This window comes from Larus michahellis, chromosome W, assembly GCF_964199755.1.
Source record: "Larus michahellis chromosome W, bLarMic1.1, whole genome shotgun sequence".
NCBI lineage: Eukaryota > Metazoa > Chordata > Aves > Charadriiformes > Laridae > Larus > Larus michahellis.
Window position 1 is genome coordinate 2,096,330 of NC_133929.1, and position 24,026 is coordinate 2,120,355.

The following is a 24,026-nucleotide window of genomic DNA, read 5'->3' on the forward strand; positions in this document are numbered from 1 at the left end:
CAGTGCCAGGCTCAGGCATTCATTGCAGCCCGAGACCTGCACAGCCACATGCTTGCACGGGGGGCTCAGTCTGAGTTCCCACATTCTTTCTTGCAGCGGCTTTTAACCGTTTTGTGGCCGTGTTCTTCTCTTGTGCCGGGAGATGATGAATCTCTGTCATCAGCTTCCCGCACGCCATGAGCCCGTGCCCCTGCACGCCGATGTTCCTCTGCTTGCGCTTGCCCAGCTTGTGCTCAGCTTAGACGCAAGGCTTTCAGTGACCTACTGTGCGAAATGCTGCGCCCTGTTCGCCGGCTCCCGCTGCGGTGTCGCAGTGACACCCTGGGTGACGCCCACTGGCTGCCCATGTGCTGGGTGCGCAGCAGCCGGCCGCTGCGCTCCGGGACCACCCGTTTAGAACTGCCGCGTGTGACATTGTCTCCGCCCCTGCCGCGTCAGCAGCCCGCCCCCGAGCTGCCGGTTTCGGCACGAGCTAGCCGCCTTTCCTGGCTACAAGAGCCCTCGAAAGAGCCCTCAAAAGAGCCCTTTGCCGGCCTCATCCGCCGCGATCCCCTTCCCCAGTGAGGCCTTACCTGCACTGGAGCTGGTCTCCTCGGCGACCATGCATCAATGTCCTGCTCGCATTCCCAGATACTGCACTGCCTGTTGAGCTCCTCTTGTTACATAGCTACTTGTCCGAAAAGTTCTTCCACTTGTGCAGCTATGACATCTCCTGCTGCCTTCAGGTGCTAATGGGACTTCCAGTTAATGGAGCTCCATGCAGCCTGAGGTCTGGACAGCTATATCGATCCTTGGGAGGTCTGTTTTGGGGGGAGATGTCAGCATAGGTAGGCTGTAGTGCTTCCGTTTGGGTTACAGCCACAGCCTTGCAGTTGCGGCAGATTGACACGATTTTCTTTCAGCAAATCACCTCAAAGTCCCAGGACAGAGGAGAAAGGGACAGCATGTACCAGCAAGAGGGGAAGGAAGAGAAGGGGCCCAGCTTCCCACAATGGAGTTGTTTAGGGCACAATCTGACATTTATGAGTCCTTCAGTTCCAACTAGTGGTTGTTTTCTTGGCATGTGTCTGTAAATGTAATATATGGGAAGAATAGAAGCTACTATGGTAAGTAAACCTGCTCCCTGCTTGGGAGTCTGTGCCTGATAATGCAGAGTGAACACCCCCAACTGCTACTGACTTAATCTGAAGTAAAAGGCCCTTTGCACCTTGCAAGTGTAGCTGGTAGCATCCCACTTTTAGACCCTGTTCTATACTAGAATCACTGTTCATTGAGTTTCTGAATTAATTATTGTGTGGGTTGTGTTTGTAAGGTAAGGGTAATTGGACTGCTTTGTTTCGATAATCTCCTTTCACTCTAGATGTAAAAATGTTCATTTTCTTTCAGATGCTTCAGGCGTGCTCAGTCCAACATCTACCAGTACCATATGCAGCGTTCCCACCTCTGATTTCTAACGACCCATTCCTTTTGCATCCTTCTCACCTCTCTTCGCATCATCCGTCTCACCTGCCACCTCCAGGGCAATTTGTTCCCTTCCAAGCACAGCAGTCGCGTTCAGTAAGTAATGCTTCTTATCCCCTCTCCTAAAATATCTGGAGGTTGATCAGCAAATAATGCTCTTGTCCTTCAAATAACATTCTGGTTGAGAGAACAAATGGATCTGATTTAGAGTAAGTAATAGGGGTTTGTAGTGATGCTACCTGAGCACTATTTAGTCTGAAGAAAAAAAATAATATTGTTTTGAAATTCATTTTGATTCTCTTAAGATTTCCTCAGCTGTTGACCATTTCCCTGGAGGTCTGTACTCCTGCCAGTCTGACATAAGTTTGCTATATGTACTGCTTCTGCAGGTGGTGTTCTTCCATAAAGTAAAAGAGAATATAGAGACCTAAGTGTATTGCAGCAGTGGTCCCAGAGAAAAAACTTTGCAGAGAGACCAGAAAGCACAAAGCATTATTTCTATTGCATGCTTCTACCACATTAATTCACATTTTATTTAAAGTGACCACTGTATCCCTCCCCAAACACTAGTGTGAAAAGTATTACTTAAGCGTTCTGTGGCCTACTGGAACCTCTTTTCTCCCCTACTTATGGAAATTATTGACTCTTTTCACTTAAACAAACTTGGCTGAAAAGTTAATGCCTTCATAATAGGGCTTATGCAATCATGAGAGAAGATGCTATTTTGGACACGAGGGAAAAAAATTACATTTTGTAATTTCTACTAACTAATCTTCTGCCAGAGGTTAGTAATTTCCACTTACTAATCTTCTGCCAGGCACCTTTGTGCCTGTTTCTTTGGAGCTCAACCAATATTTCATTAATACCGAAATACAAAATAATTTCAGGAATACTAATAAATACTGCTCAGTGTGTTCTGAGCAGTAACAAATACTGCTATGTTAAATGTCAAGTGTTGGCACTATTTTAATAATTTCATTATAGTCATGGGGGAATGGTTCTGCATAGTTTTCTCTGGTAATCAAGATGTCTTCCCTCAGAAAATGTCAGGGCTTCTTTCTTAACTTAGATTGCTAATTTAACTTCAGGAATAAGCTCCCTTGTTAACTTTTATCTCTGTTTGATAGCTTGGTTTTTTGCTGTTAAGTTTTACTAGAAGAGTTGTTGACTTAAAAATTTAAAGTCGTTGATGAATATATTAAGCAAGACCAGACCCAGTACTGACCCCTGGGGAACACCGCTAGTTACACTGGTGCATGGGGTTATTCCTCCCCAGGTGCAGCACCCTACACTTGCCCTTGTTGAATTTCATAAGGTTCCTCTCCACCCAGCTCTCCAGCCTGTCCAGGTCTCTCTGTATGGCAGCACAGCCTTCTGGTGTGTCAGCCACCCCTCCCAGCTTTGTGTCATCAGCAAACTTGCTGAGGGTGCCCTCTGTCCCCTCATCCAGGTCGTTGATGAATATATTGAACAAGACTGGACCCAGTACTGACCCCTGGGGAACACCACTAGTTACAGGCCTCCAACTAGACTCTGCACCGCTGATCACAACCCTCTGAGCTCTGCCATTCAGCCAGTTCTCAAACCATCTCACTGTCCACTCATCTAACCCACACTTCCTAAGCTTACCTATGAGGATGTTATGGGAGACAGTGTCAAAAGCCTTGCTGAAGTCAAGGTAGACAACGTCCCCTGCTCTCCCCTCATCCACCCGGCCAGTCATTCCATTGTAGAAGGCTATCAGATTGGTCAAGCATGATTTCCCCTTGGTGAATCCATGCTGACCACTCCCGATGACCTTCTCTTCCTCTACAATCTATTTTTTTCACTTTGAGAACATGTCTCTCTTAAGAAAGTCAGTTGCTGCCTTAGATATGCAGTCTGATGAAAGGGATCATAGGATCACAGGATCAGAGGATAATTCAGGTTGGAAGACACCTCAGGAGGTCTCTAGTTCAACCTTCTGTTCAAAACAGGACCAGCTGTGAGGTCAGGTGAGGGTGCTCAGGGCTTTTTCCAGTTGGGTCTTGAAAACCTCAAAGGATGGAGACTACACAAACCCTCTAGGCTCCTGTTACAATGTTTGACTGTCCTTATGGTGAAAAAGTTTCTCTTTTTATTTACCTGGAACCTCTTTTGTTTTGACTTATGCTCATTGTCTCTTGTCCTTCCACCATGCACCACTGTAAAGACCCTGCCTCCACCTTCTCGATCAAAGGCTTTAAACTAGAGTTGCCAGGGGAGGGGAACTGGAACTCATCCCACTCCTACCAATACGATGCCAATACCAGTAACAGAGGCCCAAAGGGAGGTGGTCGAGGGAGGTGATTGTGACCCTCTGCTCCACTCTTGCGAGACTCCACCTGGAGTACTGCATTCAGCTTTGGACTCTCCAAGATAAGAAGGACATGGACCTGTTGGAGCGGGTCCAGCAGAGGGCCATGAAGATGATGAGAGGGCTGGAACACCTCTCCTATGAGGACAGGCTGAGAGAGCTGGGGTTGTTCAGCCTGGAGAAGAGAAGGCTCCAGGGAGACCTTATAGCAGCCTTCTAGTATCTGAAGGGCGCCTACAGGAAAGCTGGGGAGGGACTTTTTACAAGGGCATGTAGTGATAGGACAAGGGGTAATGGCTTCAAACTGGAAGAGGGTAGATTTAGATTGGATATCAGGAAGAAATTTTTCACTATGAGGGTGGTGAGACACTGGAACAGGTTGCCCAGGGAAGTTGTGGATGCCCCATCCCTGGAAGTGTTCAAGGTCAGGCTGGATGGCGCTCTGAGCAACCTGGTCTAGTGGGAGGTGTCCCTGCCCATGGCTGGGAGGGTGGAACTATGTGATCTTTAAGGTCCCTTCCAACCTAAAACCATTCTATGATTCTATGAAATCTCTGCAGGTGGTGGAAGGCTGCTGTTAGGTTTCCTTCCCCCTCCCACTATGCTTTTTCTTATCCTGGCAGAAAAAGCCCAGTTCCCTCAAGCTTTTCTAATAGGACAAATGCTCCAGTCCCCTGACCATCTTGGCGGCCCTTTAGCTTGTTCTACTTTAAACAACTAGTACCAAACATCTACAACATCTACTACCAAACATGGATGTAGTATTCTACATGAGGTCTAACAAGTGTTGAGTAGATGGTGGATAATCGCTTTGCTCAATCTACTGGCTATGCTACTGTTTGTTAATACAGCCCAAGATACTGCTAGCTGCCTTTGCTGCCAGGGCACACTGTTGGCTCATGTTCAGCTTGCTGCCTACTGAAGCCCCAGGGCCTTTTCAGCAGAGCTGCTTCACAGCCAGTCATTCCGCAGACTGGATTGTTGCCAGGGGTTCTTCCTTCTGAGGTGCAGGTCTTGGCATTTGTCTTTGTTAAATATCATAAGGTTCCTGTTGGCCCGTTTCTCCAGCCTGTCCATTTCCTGATGTATGGCAGCCCTTCCTTCCAGTGTATGGAGTATTCTCTGCAATTTGATATCAGCTGTAGGCTTCATGATCAAGTACTCTGTCTCTTCCAGGTGACTGATAATGTTGTTAAATAGGACGGGTCCCTGTGGTATACCACTTGTTACCAGCATCTTGGTAGAGTATGACCCATTAGCCACTATGATCTAAGCCTGATCATCCAAACATTTTTTTATCCTTCTGGTTGTCCACCCATCCAGACTGTAACATCCGAACTTGGTTACAAGAATATTGTGGGAGATAGTGTCAAAAGCCTTGCTAAAGTTGAGGTAAATGACATCCGCTTCTCTCCCCTCATCCACAAATCTAGTCACCTTATCATACTAGACAACCTGGTTGATCTTCCCTTGATATAGCCATGCTGACTATTCCCTCTTCCGTGTGTCCAGAAATATGTTCCAAGAGGACTCACTCCATGATTTTCCCAGGGACTGAAGTAAGGTCAACTAGCCTGTAGTTTCTCAGGTTGTCCTTTTGGCCTTTTTTGTTGATGAATGCAATGTTTGCCTTTCTCCAGTTGTGAGTACATTGCCAAGCCAGCTGGAACCAGCTGTGCCTGGCACAAGGCAGCCCCTTACTTCTTCCTACAGAGGCCACCCCTGCAGCCCCCCCCCTACCAAAACGTTGCCACATATACCAAGTACAATGCCATAAAATTTCCACAACTCCTCAGAACATATAATTGGAGTTGTGCTTTTTTGGTATTAAAAAATAAATTTTAAAAACTGGTTTTCTATTAATACAACAAACCTTGTGTTTCTTTTAGCCACTTCAAAGGATAGAGAATGAAGTAGAACTGCTTGGAGAACATCTTCCTATAGGAAGCTTTACCTACCCTCCATCAACTCATCCACCAACATTGACTTCCTCAGCTCCTATCCAGTTCTTAACCCATGATCCTTTACACCAAGAGGTTTCATTTGGAGTTGTAAGTATTGCTTTTGTACTACATGCATGCTGATTTCAAGTTCTTGATCTTTGCTCCAAGTTATAACCATTTTATTGAAAAATTGCATTTTTGCAATTGAATTTCATTAGTGGCTGCAGCTGTGGAAAGTCAGGGTGTCGTGGTTTGGGCCGGACTGGCCACTGAGATGAACAACAGATGCTCTCCCCCACCTCTCTCTCCAAGGAGAGGAGGGAGAGAGAAAAACAGACTTATGAGTGTCACGTCCCACTCAGGAAAGAGGGGGGGGTGACTTCAGATTCGTAAATCCCCAATGACGTGGACTAAGGTGAGATAAATCTCAAGGTCTGTATAAAACATTTATTAGTTTCCCCAAATGATTATTATAGGTCTTAACAAGTCCATGATAATTGGTTAGGTATATGACAAATTATGGCAAGTGGTGAGGTATGCATTGTATTACTTAACAACAGGTATACAACAACTTATGGCAAGCAGTACTTAAGGTCATTACTTAACAACTCTAAGAGAAAAGAGAAACCAAGGGACAGAGAAAGGAAAAGACAAAGACAGAGATAAAGGGGTCACCGGTCCTGGTTCCAGCGTCTTTTTCAGGGAATCTTCCCAGGCATAATCATCTTCTTTCTTGGGAAAAATCTTCCCAGGCAGGATCTTCTTCGTTTCTCCACAGGGGCACTTATTTTCACCTTTTATGTTTGCTGAATTAGCATGGTCCACCCCACTTGCTGAGGACAGCCTTATCTCAGGTTTCCCCCTTCTCCCAGGTGAGGTGTAGCATGATTTGGGTGGAGAGACGACTGCCATAGTCATATATGTTTAGCATTATCTCTATAATCTTCATTAGCATATGCAGGGGTGTGTGCTTTCATATGCATTTCGTGGATAATGAAGCAAAGGTCACTTATTGGACACAATAGCCTCAAGAACCGAGAACTAGCAAGCTCACCACACGAGTGGCAGAACTATCTTGTCTTCACAAGACAGTCCTCCCACTGCTTTTCCAGGCCTGTGAGCCTTATCAGCTCATAGAACACCAGGCCTGCATTATTTATTTCCTTGCGAGTGTTCGAGGCATTCCATTGAAGGCTTGGAGAGTCTTCTCGCCCTCGTCAGGGAACGTACAGGCTGTCTCTTACAATGAGTTTAGAAGAAACTAAACTACTTTAATGAAATATTAATAAAAAAATAAAAAGAAAATAAGGAAATATATACAACATATACAAAATCATATTAAGCTCCCAGGATGATGATCACACCACTGGCAGGCACTGGGGAAGTCCCAGACTGGGCTCTGCGATGGACAGGAACTGGATTCCAGAGCTGGATTCCGGATCTGGATTCAGGAATGCACGGATCAGGATCAAAGGCAGACGAACAGACAGAGTCCTCCTCAGACGTCAGCCATTGAAGAAAGAGGGATGACCCTTTGATCCCTCAGCTTTTATACTGAGCATGATGCATATGGGATGGAATACCCTGTTGGTCAGTTTGGGGTCACCTGTCCTGTCCGCTCCTCCCTGCAGGTGCAACCCCTCTATGCTTTTCCACTTCCGACCCTCCAATGGGGCAAATAACAAAGTTAGCTGGCCTTGGTTGTTATAGCAATAAGTATAAGCAGGAGCCTCTCTGCATACCATTCCTTGGCATAGATTTTAAATAATCAGGTCTTATCTGTCTGGGAGGGAACAGCATTTGGACAATATGCTGTTAATTTCAGAGAGTTTCAGAGAGTTCTGTTAGTTAGAAGAGGCTTAGCTGCAAAGCAAAATTACTGAACAGAAAATTGGTTCCGCTTTTCCTCAAACCAGGACACAGGGTTAGACTCATTACATATAGTCTGAGGGCTCAAACTTGTAAGAATGAAAACATGCTAAAAAAATCTTTGAGTGATCTTTTTTCATAAAAGTAAATTTCTCAAGGCCTCTGAATATCATTTCAGTAGTGGTGTGTGAATTTTGGTTCTAAAATCTGCTAACATTTTTTTTCACTATTGAGTATTTTTAGAAAAATACAATTTATGTCTAAATTGCAATTCTTTACCTGCTCCCATTTTAGTATATAGTGCAAGATGTTTTAAAAAGTCATACTGAGGACTTATGTAAGTAATCTGAAGAGTTTTGCATGCAAATCGAAACAGGAAAATAGTCTTTTTTCTCCTATGGAAAGAATGTGTTGAAGCTGTAAACTTGAATGTCTCTTTAGGCACTACATCTGTATGCAGTTGAAAGGCTACGGCCCCTCCTCCCAAAAGTGGATATAATTGAGCCGAACTCTGAATGTGATTCCTTTATTTATTAATTTTAAACCTTGCTCTTTATTTGAAGCTTTTTTTGGTGTGGAGCATCCTTGCAGTGCCCCCTAATGGATATTTGGCTTATACCAGTGAAAGACCTGTGTATATGTTGTTTAAAACTCATTCCTATCCAACTAGCTGCACAAGCCAGCACATTGTGCCAGGTCGAAAGCCCTCAGCTTTTGGTTTGCAGCATGTTCACCAATTCAAGTTCTGACTGTCCAAACCAGATCATATATAGGCTAAGCCTTACAAAATGCTTAGCTAGCTTGCAAGGGTTTCTGGTTAGTATTGTTACTTTTTTTCCTGCTGGATGGTATAATTGTATATTACCGATGAGATTTGTTAATCAAAACAATTGTTTGAAAAGGCTTGTATTTTTTGGCTTGGACAGGGCTGGATTTTTTTGGATAATGCCTTATTTAAAATGTATTTCAACATTCACTTTTCATTTAATTTCATTATTAAATAAGACAAGAAAATATTGAAATTTTCTTCCTTTTTACAGCCTTACCCACCTTTTATACCTCGAAGACTCACAGGGCGCAGTAGATACCGATCACAGCAACCAATACCACCACACTCGTATCATCCCAGCCTGTTACCATATGTGCTGTAAGTCCAAAGCACATTGTACTCGTAGATTACTAAATAACTCTGTAAGCTAGTTGATCCCCTCAGTGTTTTTTTATGTTTGGGCTCTACCACAGGATATAGACAGTTCAGACAATCCCAAGGAATAAGAAAACTTGTAGTTATATTTAAAGTTTCCAGTCTATTTGAACAGCATACATACCCGAGCAAAAAAAAAACAAGTACAAGTGAACAGTTTGATGATAATGTAGTTTTGGGATCTGCTATGCCTCTTCTTTCTGTTGAAATCTCCTTAAAAATGTTCAATGTAGAATGGTTACACTTGGTTCTTGGATAATAGTTATGAGTTATACCCATGGTTACATCCTAAAGTCTACTTATGTAGAATCATAGAATCTTCATGGTTGGAAAGGACCTTCGAGATCATCGAGTCCAACTACACACGCACAAAAAAAACCCCTACAATCTCTGTCACTAGAGCATGCCCTGAAGTGCCACATCTACATGTTTCTTAAACACCTCTAGGGATGGGGACTCAACCACCTCCCTGGGCAGGCTGTTCCAGTGCCTGACCACTCTTTCAGTAAAGTAATTCTTCCTAATATCTAATCTAAACCTCCCCTGCCACAGCTTCAGACCATTTCCTCTGGTCCTGTCATTATTCCCCTGGGAGAAGAGGCCACCACCCACCTCTCTCCACCCTCCTTTCAGGTAGTTGTGGAGGGCAAGGAGGTCTCCCCTCAGCCTCCTCTTCTCCAGGCTAAACATGCCCAGTTCCCTCAGTCTCTCCTCATATGACCTGGTCTCCAGACCCCTCACCAGCTTGTTAGCTCTCCTCTGGACACGCTCCAGCACTTCAATGTCCCTCTTGTACAGAGGGGCCCAGAACTGAACACAGCACTCGAGGTGGGGCCTCACCAGTGCCGAGTACAGAGGCACCATCACTTCCCTGCTCCTGCTGGCCACACTATTCCTGATACAAGCCAGAATGCTGTTGGCCTTCTTGGCCCCCTGGGCACACTGCTGGCTCATGTTAAGCTGGCTGTCCACCAGCACCCCCAGGTCCTTTTCTGCCAGGCAGCTCTCCAGCCACTCTGCCCCAAGCCTGTAGCGTTGCTTGGGGTTGTTCTGACCAAAATGCAGGACCCGGTACTTGGCCTTATTAAACCTCACACAGTTGGCCTTGGCCCATTGACCCAGCCTGTCCAGGTCCCTCTGTAGGGCCTTCCTACCCTCAAGCAGATCAACACTCCCACCTAGTTTGGTGTCATCTGCAAACTTACTGAGGGTGCACTCAGTCCCCTCATCCAGATCATTGATAAAGATATTAAACAAAACCGGCCCCAAAACTGAGCCCTGAGGGGCACCACTGGTGACCGACTGCCAAGAGGATTTCACCCCATTAATCACAACTCTCTGGGCACGGCCATCCAGCCAGTTTTTAACCCAGCAAAGAGTACACTTGTCTGTGCCATGATTCGCCAGCTTCTCCAGGAGAATGCTGTGGGGGACGGTGTCAAAGGCCTTACCAAAGTCCAGATAGACAACGTCCACAGCCTTCCCCGCGTCCAGAAGGCGGGTCACATGGTCATAGGAAGAGATCAGGTTGGTTAAGCAGGACCTCCCTTTCCTAAACCCGTGCTGGCTGGCCCTGATCCCTTGGCTGCCCTGCTCTTGCCATGAGAGCTCACTCAAGATGATCCTCTCCATGATCTTCCCTGGTACCGAGGTCAGGCTGACAGGCCTGTAGTTCACCGGATCCTCCTTCCAACCCTTCTTGTAGATGGGCGTCACATTAGCCACCCTCCAGTCATCTGGTACCTGCCCTGTTGACCAAGACTGTTGATAAATGATGGAGAGAGGCTTGGTGAGCTCTCCCGCCAGCTCCCTGAGTACTCTTGGGTGAATCCCATCCGGCCCCATCGACTTATGTGCGTCTAGGTGCAGAAGCAGATCATTGACTACTTCCTCCTGGATTATGGGTGGGTTGTTCTGCTCTCCATCCTTATCTTCCAGCTCCGGAGGCTGAACACCCTGGGGATCGCTGGTCTGACTATTGAAGGCAGAGGCAAAGAAGGCATTCAGTATCTCAGCCTTCTCCTCGTCCTTGGTTGCAACTTTCCCCCCCGGCATCCAGTAAGGGATGGAGATTCCCCCTGGCTCTCTTTCTGTTGATGTATTTATAAAAGCTTTTTTTGTTGTCCTTAATGTTAGTGGCCAAGTTGAGCTCCAGCTGGGCTTTTGCCTTCCTAATTTTCTCTCTGAATAACCTAACGAGATCTCTGTACTCCTCCTGAGTTGCCTGTCCCTTCTTCCAAAGGTGGTAAGCCCTCCTTTTATTCCTAAGTCCCATCAGAAGTTCCTTATTCATCCAGGCTGGCCATTATGTAGGAGAAAGATCTAACAAAACAAAACAAAATAGGCAAATCAATTTACTCTTAATTAATTACCGAAACATAATGAGGGGAGCCTTCTGGGTGTGCATGTGTTTTTTGGTTTGGGGGATTTCTTTCCTCTGAACTGATAATCTGTTACAGCTTTTGAACTTTTGCACCTGATTAACCATTTCTGCAAGAGAAGGGATGGGAGAAGTAACATTAAGGGATTATTATTAACCTTTTAAAGTAGGTCCCATCTGCTGTAGTTTAGATCTGTGACATGGAATTTATTTTTCTTTGTAGGCTTCATTTTTGAAATGAATACAAAATGCTTAGAAAATGAGGATTTATTTTGAAGGCATCATTGACAGGGAGATAATCCAACTTTGACATTTGTTGTTTTGCCACATCTATAGTTTCTGACTCCGCAGTTTGACTTGCATCAAAATAGCACGAGGATACATGATTCAATGAAGTTGTTAAAATTTGCATTGTGCATTCTGAAGTATGCTCTGATGTTATAGCTGCTTGCCTGTTTATTCAGGGACAGTGTGTCACAATCATTCCTGATTCATTTAATTAGATGACATTTATAGTGCTGTGGATTTTTTATTTCTATGGTTGTGCATTAAACTTTGATCCATATTTCTATCTTGGGATGGAGATGCTTTTTTAACTTAAAAGAAAGAACAGAAAAATGGCACGCTCTTGCCTTTATACCTGAAGAGGTTCTTTTCTGAACAAATCCCTCTTATATGGGAATGTATAGTTGGGTCTGCTGTCAATGTGGAAGTTGGCCAAGTACTATATTGTGATTATCTTTGTTACTTGTATTATCAAAAAGGAGACTGAGGGGCAACCTCATTGCTCTCTACAGCTTCATCCAGAGGGGAAGTGGAGAGGGAGGTGCTGATCTCTTCTCCCTGGGATTCAGTGACAGGATGTGTGGGAATGGGTCAAAGCTGCATCAAAGGAGGTTCAGACTTGACATTAGGAAACATTTCTTTACAGAAAGGGTGGTAAAACACTGGAACAGCCTTCCTAGAGAGGTGGTATATGCCTCATGCCTGTCAGTGTTTAAGAGGCAATGCCCTTAATAAGATGCTTTAACTTTTGGTCAGCCCTGAATTGGTCAGGCAGTTGGACTAGATGATTGTCATAGGTCCCTTCCAATTGGAATTATTCTATTCTATTCTATTCTATTCTATTCTATTTGAGTTCTTGAATGCTTTTGTATTGGGAAGGTAAGTGAACTTGGGTTATTTATCTTTGTTGATATTCTATCTCTTTAAATAAGTCAAATTTAAAACCAGAAACTCTGTTCAATATTAATATTAACTCTGTGATTCAGGCTATCAAGAGATTAATTTCTGTAATAACACTGAGCCTTACTGTAAGTATGAGTTGTCATAGCAATATACATGGAATTTAAAAATGCAATACAGTGAGTATCAAAAAGTGGCACAATTGGCTTTCCTTTGACTCCTATACTTTGAATTTTAATTCTTAATTTCAAATTTAACCTTTTTACTGATTCTTAGAATTTGTTGATTTAAGAAGGATCAATAACAAAACTCTACCTCTGCCATATGTTTGCATGCTTTCCTTCAGGAAGATGTTGAGTCTTACTGTTGTTTGCAGATCAGTGTTTCCGGTGCCACCTGCAGTTGGACCAGCTTTCAGTTTTGAGTTGGACATGGAAGATGGAGAGGTAGAAAACTACGAGGTTGGTGTGTGAAGTACAAATTCATGAGGAGCAGAGGTTAACTCAATACATGAACTTAAACAGTCTTTTGCTTTTCAAAGACAAAACCGGGATTAAATAAATGTAATTTTTATGAAGACAGAATCTAGAAATATTTTTTTCATACTAGTTTCTAACACTGGATGTTAGAAACACTCTTATTTTGTATCTATTGCCTTTCCCCAGAATCTATCCTTTCAGATTAGTGATGGTTAAATTCCTCAACTTGCCATTCTAGATATGACTCTTGTTTTTGCATTTTGCTTGATTTTTAAATATCGAGCATAAATAACCTATTCTTTTGAATATGCTACAACTTAGTGCTTTTTATGTGCCTTGCTGACTTTACAGATTAGTGCTAACATTATAGGATGAATTCAGGTAAATGTGATGTTGGCAAGAATCTCTTAATATATATTTTCTCTTAACAATAAGGAGAGTACAACAATTCACATATTTTGAAATAAAATGTCAGTGGTGTCTTAGATAACTGAGGGCTGATCCCAACTCTTGTCCTTGCTGCTTCTCAGGCTGTTGGATTCCCATCAGATTCTGTTCAGAAAACTTCAGCTGCTACCTACCCCTCCTCATCTATCTGTTTCTCCTTGCTTCTGCTCAGAGCTGTGTATTTATGCAGTTGCATAGCATTTACAGTGTAATGACAAGATGTCCTATAATGCTTCTTGTGCTAGTTAAAAGAAGCATCATATTGTAGCTGACATTGGGCTCCAGGTTTTGGGCTATTTGAATATCTACTCTTTGCATCTTTCATCAAATCTCTTAACTTCTGTGCTTCAGTTCTCTATCAAGTTGATACTGATGCTTTTCTGGAGCCCCTCATGAAGGAGCAGAAATTATTTACATGAGGAGCACTTAGGTACAGTGTTTACCTGTATGAATGAGTACAAAATTTAATCAGAAAGTGTCTCTATTCAGTTTGATGTCATGCCTTTGTTTCCAAAGGTTCAACATAAAATCTCCATGTCTCAATTCAGTTAGCCCAAGAAGTGAAATGGGAGTCAAAAGTTGTCCCTTTAAACTCTTGGCCATGTAGAGCTACACTCACTGCATATTCCTAGAAAGCAAGTTTGCCAACATTTTCTTCTGGTTGCCCACACTACTGTGTAGGGGGTGGGGGAAGGGGGTTCATTTCCAAAGCAAAACATGTATTAAGCTGTGAATACAGCTGCAGGAGTGATTAACAGTTAGGTCATGGATATTTGGAAGTTCCAAAGATACTATCTTATGCAGTTCAGGAGGATTCATCAATGATCAAACTTTGAAAGACATCTTTCCATAGTGCTTGCAGTTGTAGAGAGAGAGAAGTAAGACTAAATGTGTCTTGATGGAGAGGTGGGTTGTGCTACCTGGTGGGATAGTGACATGGCAGAAGAAATCACTTCTGGTAGAGCTGGAGCTTGTTTGAGCAATGAATGTTAAAAAATCTAAATTCCTGGTTTCATAGGCACTGCTGAATTTGGCAGAACGCCTAGGAGAAGCCAAACCTCGAGGACTAACAAAGGCAGACATTGAACAGCTTCCATCTTACAGGTTCAATCCAAGCAATCATCAATCAGAACAGACATTGTAAGTACATCTATCTCAAATTCACATACTTTACATGACTGTGTTTCCATTCCTTCAGGCTGCAGCCTCAACTAGGCAAATACTGTAACACAAGTGCTCTAAAAGCACTCAAATAAAAAAGATAAATTCCTTAAACCATTTTTCAAATCAAATATAATTTATCTTGGCTTTAAAATTCTGCATGGTCTCACTTCAATTAGGTGTTCAAATTTAATTATTCAGTATTTTTAAAAAGTTTTCCAAATTTTTGTTTGGCATACTAGATATTAAATGGCCATCATCAACCTGGAATTCAGCCTATATTGAAATATTTTCTAATTACTAAAATTTCAAGTGCTCCTGGAAGAGCTGTTGACAGTCTTTGAGGCTTAAAGTTATATTTTCTTATTTTTAAGACTAATTCTGTTTGAAAGATCTACGTAACAGAGAAATGAGATATAGGTGGGAGGCAGTGAAAGTGATATACAGTGCTGTCAAATGTTTGAAACTGAACAGAAGAGATTTTTTCTCTGATCTTCCACTTAGAGCCATCTTCAATGTTATTTTTAATAAAGTAGGGAATAAAAAAAATAAAATTACTAGAAAACTTAAGCTGATGATGTCCCTGGGGGAAAAATGTGTTTATAAAACATGTACAACAGAATATAGTTGTAATTTAATGAGAAATTTTTCATAATAAAAATGTGTGTGATCTTTAATTGATTATGGCTTTGAGAAATACTCAAAGCAAGTTTTCCAGTTTTTATTTTAATATAGCTAAAATTAAAGTAAAAACTGAAAGAAATATGCTATAGGGTTTGTACTACCTGTTTATATCAGCAGGCATGAACTCCAGTACTTTGAATGACAGTAATACAATCTATTTACTGCTTGGGCCAGTGAACTCCCACGGGTATGAGTTTGAGCCCTTGTCTGCTTTGGGATTTGAAACCATGGTGAACAAAACAAAAGCGATTCTCATTTTATATTGGTCCGCTTGAGATCTATACCCCCAAAAGTTTGATCACTGTAGATACTCTAGTGGTTTTAAAAAAACTCTTTTGCAGACACACCTTATAAGTTGCCTATAGAATAGAAATTATTGTTATTAAATGGGAAAGTTTATAGATATTTGCTGTCTTTTTTTAGGTGTGTAGTGTGTATGTGTGACTTTGAGGCAAGGCAGCTACTTAGAGTCTTACCCTGTAACCACGAGTTTCATGCCAAGTGTGTTGATAAATGGCTTAAGGTAAATAAAATTTTTGTTGGACGTTGGATGCAATTCATAATGTCCTAGCCTGTAGTTTAATTTTTTCTTTAGTTTTCTACTACATTTCGTCTCTTGTTTCTCATTTTTAATATTTAGGCTCTAAAATAACAAAAAAAGGGCACAAGCTGAATTTATCTTTTTGTTGTCTCCTTACATTATAGAAATATTCTTTTTTAGTGATTAAAAAAAAGATATTTATTTGTAGTAATGATTGGAATAGGGTCATTTTAAAAGGAATATGATCTTCACTGGTAGAAAGCACTCCTATAAGAATCCCTCCTATCACTATGAATTTGAATTCTTGGGGCAAATAAAAAAGTATCTATTTTTATAAGTATAAGGCACGATTGATAGATATTAAAAAAAAAGACTTAGCATGAAATTATGGCTTTATGCATGCTATGAGATATTCTTTCAAAACAAGTTGGGGGGAAGACCTAGAAGCAGGACAGTGCAATAGGTTGACAGATAGAATAGCAATGTTAGAGAAGGTGAGAAGGATAGGAATACAGTTTAGAAGGGAGAGATGGGAGAGAGCCCTGAGTAACCTGGTCTGACCTTACAGCTGACCCTGCTTTGAGCAGGAGGCTGGACTAGAGACCTCCTGAGGATCATTTCAACATGAATTATTTTATGAATCAGTGTATTCTCAACAAGTTTTTCACTGAAGGGCTAAACTTAAAACTTTTATGCATGTTCAGCTTTGGAGCTGTTTAGTCAGATTGTGTGTTTTGTCTGTTGCTAAAAACCCTTCTCTTTTTCCCCCCCTGCTCGGCTTTCAAGCTTTGGGCAAGCCTGCATGATAGACTTCTCTTCTGCTGGGATAATGGGGTATTGAGAGCCTAAAAAGCTGTGATTCATGACAAAGAGCTAGTAAGACGAGGAGGCCCTAATATAGGGCACTTTTTTCCACTTCTGTCTTGCTTCTCTATTGATGGTGGGTTTCTCTGCCCACTGTATTTTTCTATTGCATTTACAAAACTTTTAGGTCATTTTTACATACTTCAAAGTAACAGAAAACGAGTGCACACTGGGTTTATCTTCTTTTTTTTTGGTCCCCTTTTGGGTACTCTTAATCACTGCAAGTGGTAATTTCATTTTGTTTCTGGGTTGGAGACACTGTTACCATAATGAGTATATTTGTCAGTGCATTAAACTTTCTTTTATTTCTGGTTTTACAGGCAAATCGTACCTGCCCAATTTGCAGAGCTGATGCTTCAGAAGTGCATCGTGATTCAGAATGACTAATCTAAGAGCACAGATCTGGTTTGGGTGTTCCTTGTCAAGTGTATATATGAACTATCCATTGAACTTACCCATGTGGCTTCCAGCATTCCCTTTACAAAAAAGGGTCAATGGACATTTCTTTGCACTGTGCGATTTAATTGATTATAAAGCTTATAATTAGTCTTCTAAATTGTGGGATTGCTATACTAACTGTTTGATTGGAACTCCAAAGACCTTTTTTAGCTTAATTTTGTGTGTGCACTAACTTTTCCTAGTTTTTGTGTGATCATTCCAACTGTTGCTGCGAGATTACAGTGGATATGATCTTTTAGCATGTGCTTTTATAAAAAGTGGTAGCTCCAAACAACATAGCAATCTACCTTCAGATACTGTGAGTGAGCATGAATGGGGGGGAGGTGTTGAGAGGATGCGTGAAGTGCACTGGTGACTGGGTGTGTACATGTGTTTGAGAACATATATACCAGCATGCACTAAGAATGTATGTATGTAGTATTAATTATGCTGCAATGTATAATCTTATGTTATTTAAACAGTACTAGTACTGTAGACTGGTTTCTTTCTTTGTGTTTGGAGTCACACACTGAATACAGGGGGTGCTGCAATTATAGACATTTAATATTCCCTCCCCAATATACTTAATGGTATAAAAAGCCTTTTTTACTTGCTATTCAAACAGATGTTATGCTTCCTCTTTATTGGAGGCTTTTAAGTGTACCTATATAGAGTGTGTTCATTACTCAGTATGTGAGTAACCTTGCGTTTTTACACACAATAGGAAATCAGATTTCGGTATGACAGGTTTACTGCTTATTTTATCAATATAAAGTTGCAATATTGTGTAACTCAGTTAACAATGTTAACACTTCCAATCGGTGACTTTAATGTTGAAGCTTCTCTGTTCTCCTCAGTTCTTCTAGCTGGGTTTTATTTATGTTCAATTGATTTCAGATTAGACTTGTGTTTTGAAGATACTGCACTTTGTGCTCCTCTCCAAAAAGGAAGATGAAAAGGTGCTGAGGGTCTTGTGCAAAGTTTCTTCACTTTGACCATTATACTTGCTAAGTATGTACTCCTTTAGTATATAAACAATGGCTTTAATCACTTATGTTCTTTGTTTGTGTACTATTAAAATAACTTGTAAGGGGATATGATTTTATTCCTGTGACTTAATGAACAAAAAATTTTTAACATTTTTTCAGAGAAGTAGAACTTTTGATTTTTGTGCTTCAAAAAGGATGGGTGGTGGTCATTCACTGTAGAATACAGTTGTCCTAGGGTGCTGCTTCTTAGCCTTCTGTATTTTCTGATAGGCTTGGCGTGAAAAAATTTCCCTTTCTTTTTCTGTCAAGTCTCCAGAATGTTCCACTGTAGAAGAGTAAATTGGTACACCATCCAGAACAAATAATGCTGTGAAATGGGAGGTAACTTTCATTTGACTGCCTTTCAAATAATATTTTTAGTTGTGCAGTTGAAAATATTGACTTCTTTAACACTTCAGACTGATAAGAACTTTAAGATGTTTCAGTGAAATAACTGGATCTAAACATACCATATTTAATCAAGGGATGTGATTTTTGGCATCAAAATGTTTTCTCCTAAATCTAGTATCAATATCTTGGTTACAATAGTACAAGTGACACAACTACCAATATTGCTATAACTTGGTGCCAGTCTGAGCTTTGTTTGTTTTTTGTCATTTCTGATACTTTTGTATGCTGCTATGCTTGAGTGTCAGTTATATTTTCAACATTATGTTTTCCATGGTGCTTGTCCTTCTTTGAAGGTTCTACAAACCAATTAATTACAGCTATTGTTTTTGCTTCTTTCAGATGCTCTTGTCTTTTAGTTACCCAAATAGCACTCAAACTTTAGTATGTCCATACTTGTCAATACTTAAGAACGCTAAATAAAAATATACTGTTATATCCACTTCAAAATATTACAATTTCCCCTGTCCCCCAGGAACAAAAGAATGGACTCCTCACAACTTAAATCACCTACAGTAAACTTTATTTTTTTAGCAAATGAAATCATGTGATTATTTTAAAAAATGTGTGCTGTATGTGTCTTATAATACTTAAGGTCTCTAATATATCCAAGAAAAACCCCAGCCCTAGCTGTACAGATTTAACCATAACAAATACTACTACACTCAGTATTCGCTTTGTTTGAAGCATGGAAAGAAGGCACTTGTTCTAAGCTAGATATAAATATGTAATGAACAAGGCACACTTCATGAACACCAAGGGGAAAGTAGTCTTCTTTCTGTAACTGGAGAAATCTTGGTGTGTAATGTACCTTTTTTTGCCAGTAAAACACAGTGAGGCAGCTGAAGATTTAGGAGATGGAGTATCTAATTTGGTAAAAGACCAAATCTAATTGTTGCACTCCTGTGGCTGATCTCTTCTGGAATATTACTTCTGTTTGCATGGGACTCTTGCAGATGTGTGCAGACTTGCTTCCTGCAGTTAGTGTGTACAAACAACACACATGCATCCGTTCCGAATCAAATCAGACCAGCTACAACCAAGTCTATTGTGGCTGTCAAAAGAGAAGGAGGTGATTTACGCTCAGCTATTAACTGCCATGTGCTTTGCACATTTGTATCTAATGTCACAGCCTGTTGTGGTGCCTGATGGTACCAGAATCCAGCAAGACACTTAAATAAATGTTCGTTGCCTTCCTGCCATACTTACCCAACGGGGAGCAGGGGCATGTTAATGGTTTACCATATCAGCATCTGTTGGGTTTGGGTTTTTTTAGGGTTTGGTTTTTTTTTAGCAAGAGCTCTCAACATAACTTTGACCTGAGAGAGAAAGGGAGAGAGGGGCTTAAAGGCTTACAGATATATCTAAGGACTCATGTTATCATTTTCTTTCCAGAAATCTTACTGTGCAAAGTAAACCTTTTTGTTGTATATGGTTTCCATAAAGGTTCCTGAATGTGATAACAAGATGTGTTAACAGCTGAGAAATATTTGAAATGGCATTTACCAACCTTTGTTTTACTTTGGAAAACACATTTTTGACTGAGTTATATTTAGACTCCTATAAATGAGCTATGTGGGTGTTGTGGTTTGGGCCAGATTAGCCACTGAAAAGAATGACAGATGCTCTCCCCCACCTCTCTCTCCAAGGAGAGGAGGGAGAGAGAGAAAGAGACTTATGAGTTTAGAAGAAACTAAACTACTTCTTTAATGAAATATTAATAAAAAAATAAAAAGAAAATAAGGAAATATATACAACATATACAAAATCATATTAAGCTCCCAGGATGATGATCACACCACTGGCAGGCACTGGGGAAGTCCCAGACTGGGCTCTGCGATGGACAGGAACTGGATTCCAGAGCTGGATTCCGGATCTGGATTCAGGAATGCACGGATCAGGATCAAAGGCAGACGAACAGACAGAGTCCTCCTCAGACGTCAGCCATTGAAGAAAGAGGGATGACCCTTTGATCCCTCAGCTTTTATACTGAGCATGATGCATATGGGATGGAATACCCTGTTGGTCAGTTTGGGGTCACCTGTCCTGTCCGCTCCTCCCTGCAGGTGCAACCCCTCTATGCTTTTCCACTTCCGACCCTCCAATGGGGCAAATAACAAAGTTAGCTGACCTTGGTTGTTATAGCAATAAGTATAAGCAGGAGCCTCTCTGCATACCATTCCTTGGCATAGATTTTAAATAATCAGGTCTTATCTGTCTGGGAGGGAACAGCATTTGGACAATATGCTGTTAATTTCAGAGAGTTTCAGAGAGTTCTGTTAGTTAGAAGAGGCTTAGCTGCAAAGCAAAATTACTGAACAGAAAATTGGTTCTGTTTTACCTCAAACCAGGACAGTGGATTTTGTGGTTTGTTTTTTTTCCTTTCCTTTGGTACACTGTTACCTCATTTTGCTATTTGTTTGGTTTGGTAATGATTATCAAAACTTATGGGTTTTTTTAGAGTCATATTTTGTCAAGTATTTTCTTTAAAATCACACTTTATTGTGTCATTTAACATATTTTAAATGTGTTATAAATATCTGTAATTAAATCATTTGCAAGCTTTATAAATTTTTAACAAAACTTGTAATTTTTTATGAGTTACTACTAATGCTTTATGAAGTAGTACAATTAATTTTTCTTTTTAATCTCTGCCCAATTTTGGAGAGAGTTGTTCAATAATAAAAATAAATATATGATGTGTACTTGCACGATTTTGACCTGTTCCTTCTTCCTAGAAAGGGATGCAGTCCATGCCTTGAGTATTCTCTGTATTTCAGTGTTTCTTCATGCAACTCTAGATGGAAGGGTAATATGTTTGGGCATAAGCAATCCAGGAGATTTCTGGAGTGTGTTCATGACAGTTATTTGATGCAGGTGACTGATGAGCTGACTAGGGGAAGTGCACAGTTAAAAGAGAAAAGGCAATGGGCCCAAGCTGCAACGTGGAAAATTCTGATTAGATGCAAGGAATTTTTTTTTCCATGAGTGTGGTCGAATACTGAAACCTGAGCACAAAGTGGGTTTTGAGTATCTCTAAAGATGGAGATTCCACACTGAACAAGGCCCTGAGCATCCTCATCTAATGGATCTGCTTTGAGCAGGGGAGTGAACTAGGTGGTCCTTCCAACTTAATTTTTTTCATAGTTCCACCCCAGTAAGAGTTGGGTTGGGGGGGGGGGGGCGAAGTGGGTCTGTTTTGCTAACGCTCTCAAGTAGATTTCTTTTAATTAACAGGTTTATTTCTAGAGATCCTAGGAAGATGTAATTTTAAAAAAATGCAGTGTGATGTCTTTAATAGTTATTTTACAATTTAACTTCTTGAACTATAACATTTTTAAAGCCTTGTTCAGCTTTCTATAAATGTTACTTAACTGAAATGAATGATAAGGAAAGTGCCGAGGGCAGGTGGGTTGTTTTGGAAATATAGTTTGCATTGTATGTTAGGTGAAGATGTATTATGCCTTGCAGTGAACTTGTGTGAGGTAAAAATATAACCCTGAATTAGGAGGCAAATCCGAAATATAGACTTCGGTTAGTTCAGGGTCACAGACAGAAACTGGTGGTAAAATAAAAAGAAGAGAGTCCATTCTGTGTGTAGGGTTTTGTTTGTTTGTTTTTTTGTTAGTGGGATTCTGTAAACTGACTTGAGATGTAATCTGTTTAAAGGATTTCATTCACACAGTGCAGTTGATCATTTCCTGCTGCTGAAATTATTTTTGTGCTCAAAGTACATAATATTTGAAAATCTACTGGAGCTTTCCTAAAGATAATCTTTATGGGACGATCTATTTAAATATCTTTCCGTTTTATAATCCTGGTTGATAACTAGTTGTTGTGGTTTGAGCTGGACTGGCAACTGAGATGAATGACAGATGTTCTCCCCCACCTCTTGCTCCAAGGAGAGGAGAGACAAAGAGACTTATGAGTTTAGAAGGAACTAAACTACTTTAATGAAATATTAATAATAGAATAAAAAGGAAATAATAAAATATATACAAAACCATATCAAGCTCCCAGGTTGATGATTATGTCACCAGCAGGCACTGGGGAAGTCCCAGACTGGACTCAGCGATGCAGGAACTGGATTCCAGAGCTGGATTCAGGAATACATGAATCGGGATCAAAGGCAGATGAACAGACAGGGTCATCCTCAGATACCAGCCATTGAAGGAAGAGAGTTGACCCTTTGATCCCTCATCTTTTATACTGAGCATGATGCATATGGGATGGAATACCCTGTTGGTCAGTTTTGGGTCACCTGTCCTGTCCGCTCCTCCACGTAGGTGTGACCCCTCTATGCTCTTCCATTTCTGACCCTCCAACAGGGCAAATAACGAAGTTAGTATATCTTGGTTGTGACAGCTATAAGCAAGAGTCTCTCTGCATACCATTCCTTGCATAAATTATAAATAATCAGGTCTTATCTCTCTGGGAGCGGACTACAGTCCAAAAAATACGCTGTTAATTTCAGAGAGTTCAGTTAATCAGAAGAGGCTTAGCTGCAAAGCAAAACTACTGAAAAGAGAATCAGTTCTGCTTTACCTCAAACCAGGACATTCCACGCCTTGTTCCATACCATTGGCGTCATGCTCAGATCACTAATACTTTTTATCTATCAAATATACACACACACACACACATATATATACACACACATACAGGTCACCCATTTATGATTTATTTTTATACACAAATTTTGTTAAGTTCATTTAGGTTATAATTGCAGGATTTCATCTATCATAGGAGACAATCAGGGCAGGAAAGATGGTATGAAATTCATAAATGGTTCGTGCTTATGGTTAGCATGTCCACCTCGAAGAGTTTGCTGGACACCACTTGATGAAGCTAGCTCAGGTTACATCACTATTATGTTATCCTGGAAAACACTTATTGAACGCTGTTAGTATCATATAACAATCAACATCATACAACTCAGAATTCAGTATTCTCACCCAGGGTCAAATTTCCTTGAGGCACACATTGAGCTTCTCCATTCTCCAGCATCACCCACCAAGTACATCCAGGCCCTTGAGCAAACACAGTCCTACAAATGGGTTTGCCTTTGCCCAAAGTAGGAATAACCCAAACAGTTTTCCCCACCATATCCCTTTCACGCACCACAGGGACTTTATCCCCTTCTACTGTATGTGAAAGGTCTGACTGAGCAGGACCAGCTCGATTGATGGATCCCCGGTGTTAACTAACCAGGTAGCTTGCGCTAAAGGCTTGTCCCAATTTTTAAAGGTTCTACCACCCATTGCCTTCAGGGTACTTTTTAACAGTCCATTGTATTACTCAATTTTCCCAGAAGCTGGTGCATGATAGGGGATATGCTATACCCACTCAATGCCGTGACCTATGGCCCAATTACTTATAAGATTGTTCTCAAAACGAGTCCCATTGTCTGACTCAATTCCTTCTGGAGTACCATGTCGCCACAAGACTTGCCTTTTGAGGCCCAGGATGGTATTCTGGGCAGCAGCATGGGGCACGGCATAGGTTTCCAACCATCCGGTGCTTCCTTCCACTATTGTAAGCATGTAATGCTTCCCCTGGTGGGTTTGGGGGAGTGTGATGTAGCCAATTTGCCAGGCCT

At 41.2% G+C, this 24,026-nt stretch overlaps 1 protein-coding gene across 1 annotated transcript in view; it reads left to right on the forward strand.

Annotated features, from left to right (window-relative positions):
- The window catches only part of LOC141735532 (E3 ubiquitin-protein ligase RNF38-like), a 284,357-nt gene extending 263,305 nt beyond the window's left edge, over positions 1-21,052 (forward strand). Inside the window, exons 6-12 of the mRNA XM_074568490.1 lie at positions 1,387-1,557; positions 5,686-5,847; positions 8,649-8,755; positions 12,754-12,838; positions 14,322-14,443; positions 15,572-15,671; positions 16,874-21,052. Coding sequence (XP_074424591.1) covers positions 1,387-1,557; positions 5,686-5,847; positions 8,649-8,755; positions 12,754-12,838; positions 14,322-14,443; positions 15,572-15,671; positions 16,874-16,936 — 810 coding nt within the window. The 3' untranslated portion in view covers positions 16,937-21,052. The remainder of the gene's footprint in view (positions 1-1,386; positions 1,558-5,685; positions 5,848-8,648; positions 8,756-12,753; positions 12,839-14,321; positions 14,444-15,571; positions 15,672-16,873) is intronic.
- Positions 21,053-24,026: the final 2,974 nt, after the last annotated feature.